This window comes from Diospyros lotus, chromosome 8 (assembly GCF_014633365.1).
Source record: "Diospyros lotus cultivar Yz01 chromosome 8, ASM1463336v1, whole genome shotgun sequence".
Lineage (NCBI taxonomy): Eukaryota > Viridiplantae > Streptophyta > Magnoliopsida > Ericales > Ebenaceae > Diospyros > Diospyros lotus.
Window position 1 is genome coordinate 8,462,490 of NC_068345.1, and position 5,922 is coordinate 8,468,411.

Here is a 5,922-nt window from a genome sequence, read left to right on the forward strand (position 1 = left end):
GGGTAATTTTATACCAAAAGACCCATAATTTTACTTACAAAAAACCCCACCAATGGGATCTGTCACGAGAACTGAAACTAAAGAAGAAGAATAATTCCAACCCCCCTAATAATGCCATAATTAATTAGCTATAAATTAAAGGAGTTCCCGGACAGAAACTTAAACTCGGTTGAGCTAGACCGGGGGGGCTGGCTGGTGGTGGCAGGCCAGTAAATAAGGTGAAAACAGAGGGGCAAGAAAGATGATAGGAGGAGGATTGCATCTGCAAGTGCATATTCGGGTCCGTTTCGTTTCGTTTCGTTTCCTAGGCGATCCCGTCACGTCACGTCGCGATGAAACCGGAGGGCGGGAGAAGAAGAAACGGGATGGCTTTGGCAATTCCGGCATAGATCCGGGGGCATATTCGTCATGGGAAAATGAAAAGGTTAAAAAAGCTGAGCTGTGTGAATAGAGCAGGAAGGAAGCAGCTATTTGGCCTAGCATCGTATTCGTGCCTAGGCATAGGCAGGATACTGCAACGCCGGCTCTCTCTCTCACAGGACTGGACTCTTTAAAACATAGCAGCAAATCCCTTGCGGACTGTTTGGCATCACCCTCCCACAAACAAATTTCTAATATCAGATTGTTTGGTGATGGTATTATTACCATATATTGTTGTTAGAGAATATATGGAAATATACCAATTTAGTATAGATAAAAGGTTTTTTTGGAATTTTTAGGAAATAATAAACCTTTTGTTTTTGCTTATTAGAAGATTATAAAAGAAAAAACTTTATTTTATCACTAGAAAATTGTAGTTAATAATAAATGGGGTGTCTATACTTATTTATAAAAAATTAAAAATATTTAATTTTTGTAAAAAAAAATTCTAGAAGAACAAAATTGTTTTCAAATACACGTATCCATACACATCCTCTATCCTCTCTCTCTCTCTCTCTCTCTACATTTGTAAGTGTTGTATTTCTGTCTCTTTTATCTCTAAAATTTTTGGGCTTTCTTCTCTGTCTCCTGTTTGCGGGATTCCCATTTCTTCTCACCCATCCCTCTCCGTCCTCTGAATAGGAAGGAATACTTCTAGAGAGACGCGCAGACAGACCATCTCACAATCGTATTGATACAGAGACCGAGAGAGAGAGTGAGAGAGAAGGGGCTGGAAATGCTGGTGAAGCTGGATGACCCAGCTCGTCTCCGGCCGCTATAGATTCTACAGATAATCAGGAAGAATAGTACCCAAAATGCCAGAGACGGTTTTGTCATCATTCGGCGAAGAACACTACAACAACCCGGAAACCAAGAAATCTGAAGAGGAAGAAGAGGAGGAGGAGGAAGAGAAAGTCACTATTGAGAGGCCGGGAGAGAGCCAAGAAGTACTCGTCGTTGTTCCGACCGTGTCCGTCGTTGGCCGGAGCCGATCCCAGGCCGCCAGCCGAAGAGTAACGCCCACCACCACCGCCTCGGCTGCCGTCAGTTCTGTCAAAGTCGAGAAACCGCTTCCGAACGGCGATCTGTACATCGGAAGCTTCTCCGGCCACGCGCCGCACGGATCGGGCAAGTATCTGTGGAAAGACGGGTGTATGTACGAAGGCGAGTGGAAGCGCGGCAAGGCCTCCGGAAAGGGGAAGTTCTCGTGGCCGTCGGGCGCGACATTCGAGGGCGAATTTAAGTCGGGTCGGATGGAGGGCTTCGGGACCTTCATCGGCTCCGACGGCGACACGTATCGGGGGTCCTGGTCAGCCGACCGGAAACACGGGTATGGCCAGAAGCGATACGCGAATGGCGACTACTACGAGGGAACGTGGCGGCGTAACCTCCAGGACGGCCATGGCCGTTACGTCTGGAAGAACGGCAACGAGTACGTCGGCGAGTGGCGTAACGGCGTGATTAATGGCAGGGGAGTGTTGATTTGGGCAAACAGGAATCGGTACGACGGGAATTGGGAGAACGGAGTTCCCAAGGGCCACGGCGTCTTCACTTGGCCGGACGGCAGTTGCTACATCGGAAGCTGGAGCAAAGACGACGGCAAGAACTCCAAGCCTCTGGACGGGACTTTCTATCCGGGACTCAATGGAGTGAATTTTTCGGGGAAGAACGAGAAGGTGACGTTCAATCACAAGATGTCGGCGCCGCTGATGATGGTGGAGGAGAGCGGCGTGGCGGTGGCAGCGGCGACGAAGAAGAGGTCGTCGGTTGACGGGTCGAGGGGGAGCTTGACGGAGAGGCCGTTTCCGAGGATTTGTATCTGGGAATCGGACGGCGAAGCCGGGGACATTACCTGCGATATAATCGACAATGTGGAAGCCTCGATGTTCTATCGAGACGGTACGGGATTGGATCGCGATGGATTTATGCAGTTTCGGCGAGGTCCATGTTGTTTCAGCGGTGAGGCGAAGAAACCAGGTGAGACGATATCCAAGGGCCACAAGAATTACGATTTGATGTTGAATCTCCAACTGGGTATTAGGTAATAAATCGTTCATTGCTGTTGCTTCGGTTGACATATTGCAATTTCTTTTAGGATTGTGGGTTTGATTTAGTTTTGATTTGCAGGTACTCAGTTGGCAAGCATGCTTCGATTCAGCGGGCCCTCAAGCAAAGTGATTTCGATCCCAAGGAGAAGTTCTGGACTAGGTTTCCACCCGAAGGATCGAAGATTACGCCGCCTCATCAATCCGGGGAGTTCCGGTGGAAAGATTATTGCCCCATGGTGTTTAGGTATTGCTTTATCTTGGGTTTTCATTAATTTCATTATATTTTCAACTTTTGAGTTGCATATTCGTCTTATCATCCTATGTATGAGAATATTTGAAGGCCTGAATGAGGATGATTAGTATTAGAAATTTTTTTTTTTGGGTGGTCATTGTGGTGTTGATTGCTGATTTCAACTTGTGGTGGTGTTTCAGACGTTTGAGGGAGCTATTTCAAGTTGATCCAGCTGATTACATGCTGGCTATTTGTGGAAATGACGCGCTTAGAGAGCTTTCTTCTCCAGGGAAGAGTGGAAGCTTCTTTTATCTGACTCAGGATGATAGGTTTATGATAAAAACGGTGAAGAAGTCGGAAGTCAAGGTTAGTTGCCTACCTCTCTTTGACTTGTTTCTTGCAAAATTCTCAATGAGAGTTGATGTTAGATTAAACATGTTTGCTCAAATGGCAAAGATATCGATGTTTTGACTTTATTGGTATCTCTGCCCGTTGCCAATTTGAAAGATGCGGTGCGATTAGATGTAGAGTTTGATATTTGTTAATCTATCCTCAGGTTCTTATTAAGATGCTGTCAAGTTACTACCGGCATGTTTGCCAGTACGAAAATTCCCTAGTCACAAAATTCTTTGGTGTGCACTGTGTGAAACCAGTGGGCGGATTGAAGGTATGCTACAGACAGACATTGGGAATCAAATTTGTCTTCATTCTAGTCGGTTATCATTGATGTTGACCCTCTGAATCTTGCTAACTATATTTCATGTTTGGAAATTAGACCCGGTTTATTGTGATGGGCAACTTGTTCTGCTCTGAATACCGCATTCATAGACGTTTTGACCTCAAAGGATCATCCCATGGCCGCACAACAGATAAATCTGAAGGGGAGATTGACGAAACCACTACTCTTAAGGACCTTGACCTCAACTTTGTGTTTCGCCTCCAAGGAGACTGGTTTCATGAACTTATCCAGTTAGTTTTTTGGCACTCGAGTGTTTATTCCTGCATTTGTTGGATTAGCTTACTCTATTTCATACTGGAGACTAAATGTATTTTCTTTTGCTTTCCAGACAAATTGATCGAGACTGTGAGTTCCTGGAAGGGGAGAGAATAATGGATTATAGCCTCCTAGTTGGTATTCACTTTCGTGACGACAATACAGGCGACAAAATGGGTTTGTCTCCATTTTTATTGCGAACTGGTAATTAGTCCCTTTTTGCACAATTATTCTTGGTAGTTAAATTTGTTGAGGTGCATTGGGAAAGAATGTTGTATTGAATTTGTTTGAATTTTCAGGCAAAAAAGATTCGTTTCAAAATGAGAAGTTTATGCGCGGCTGCCGTTTTCTTGAAGCTGAGCTACAAGACATGGATAGGGTTCTGGCCGGGCGGTATGTTCTCTCAGTCTCTTCACATCTATTGTGGTTTGATGTTTTGGCTTTATCATCGATATAAACTAGTGACTGTAACCAAGAATAGTACACTTGCCATCTTAATTAGAACTGTGAACAATTTAATACCAGTAGTACATTTGCTAACATCGAATGATGTTCTCGTCATTGTAGGCAACAATAATTGCCTGTTTTATTGTATTTGGTTGGAATAATAAAAAGCTGCTTGGGTGGTTGTGGTAACATTGTTGAGGTTCTTCACTAGACAACAGCTGTTTGTGGGACATAAACTAATGGCGATGTGGTCCTATTTCCCTTGTTATATAAAGAACCAAGGCTATGCCTGATAATTGATGCTAGAATTACTAGATTCCATGTGGTATTAGAACACTCTATAGAGGTAATAGAGTGATTCTGGCATGTGAGAGTAGCTGCTATTTACTAGCCATCTTTTTGAACTGTGTTTTTATGAGATTGAAAGTGAATGGTCCTCGTTGATTGGTATGATTGATGCCTCGTTGTGTACTGATATTTGAATATGGGCACTTCTTCTCTATCAGGAAGCCATTGATCAGGTTGGGGGCCAACATGCCTGCGAGGGCAGAGAGGATGGCTCGAAGGAGCGACTTCGACCAGTATACACCCGGTGGGTTCAGTAATTTAACCCCTTCATACAGCGGCGAAATCTATGAAGTTGTCCTATATTTCGGGATCATTGACATTCTACAAGATTACGACATTAGCAAGAAGCTAGAGCATGCATACAAATCCTTGCAAGCTGATCCAAACTCCATCTCTGCTGTCGACCCAAAGCTTTACTCGAAGAGGTTTCGAGATTTCATAGGGAGAATCTTCATCGAGGACAGGTAGGGGAGCGAAGGCGAACGCAAATATCAGTCAAGATGGTTTGGTTTGAAGATTCGCTCGATTACCTACTTGTATGTAGATCCTCAGAGTCCTCGAACTCAGTGATTCCCTAGCGGAATAGGAGCCCCGGCGGGTCAGATTGCCCGGGGGTGGGTGGGTGGGTTGGAGCTTCTTTTACTAGGTGCTCTCATGGCTGAATTTTGTGGAAGCAGCAGCAGCAGCAGGCAGCAGCCATGGTGTTGGAAGTAGTGAGGGATGATAAAAGTCTGTACATTCTCAATGGGGGGGTCGGGAAAATTGGATTATTATAATTATGATTTCTTTTTCATGTGGTTTTTTCTTTTTGGGGTTTTTGATTTCTCCTAATTTTGTGGGAACCAAGGAATGTGAAGATTTGAAATATAGGCATTGGGACCAGAGAAGATGTGTCCCATAGAGAGAAGATTCAAAATGGGTAGAGGGAGATGGAGAGGGAGGGAGGGAGGGAGGGAGGCTTGGAATAAGTGAAAAGTTGTACAGTTTTTTTTTTTTTTTTTTATATAGAGAAATTGGATGAATAGATTAATGCTGGCAATTTTGTGTTTCTTGGAGGGTATATCTGGAAATTTCTGCAACCTTGAGGGTCCAGTCTATTTGTATCTCTCTGTGTGTGTGTGGATGTGTGAGTGCGTGTGTGTGTGTATAGAGAGAGAGAGAGAGAGAGAGAGAGAGAGAGTTGTAATTTGCTTTTGTTTCTGTTGGATGCAGTGAAAGCAAGGGGCAGAGCTTAGTTGTTGAGATGAGGGGGCTCTCCTCATGAAAAGGAGAGAAAGCAAGAGGAGAGACCCATATTCTCTTCCCTTCCCTTCCCCTCCCCTGATTTTTCTTTATTTATTTATTTAATTTGTTAAGTTTACCAGTATAATATAATATTAATATTTTATGATTTCTTTTTTTTTTTTTTTTGGGGGGGGGGGGGGGGGGGGGGG

General features: G+C 44.2%; 1 protein-coding gene across 1 annotated transcript; it reads left to right on the forward strand.

Annotated features, from left to right (window-relative positions):
- The first annotated feature begins 923 nt into the window (after positions 1-923).
- LOC127808750 (phosphatidylinositol 4-phosphate 5-kinase 1-like) lies at positions 924-5,444 on the forward strand. The gene is made up of 8 exons (XM_052347336.1): positions 924-2,461; positions 2,548-2,712; positions 2,901-3,066; positions 3,257-3,367; positions 3,476-3,669; positions 3,768-3,898; positions 3,994-4,087; positions 4,648-5,444. Exons 1-8 carry the CDS (start codon positions 1,236-1,238, stop codon positions 4,955-4,957), a joined length of 2,397 nt encoding a protein of 798 aa, XP_052203296.1. The 5' UTR covers positions 924-1,235; the 3' UTR covers positions 4,958-5,444.
- The last annotated feature ends 478 nt before the right edge of the window (positions 5,445-5,922 follow it).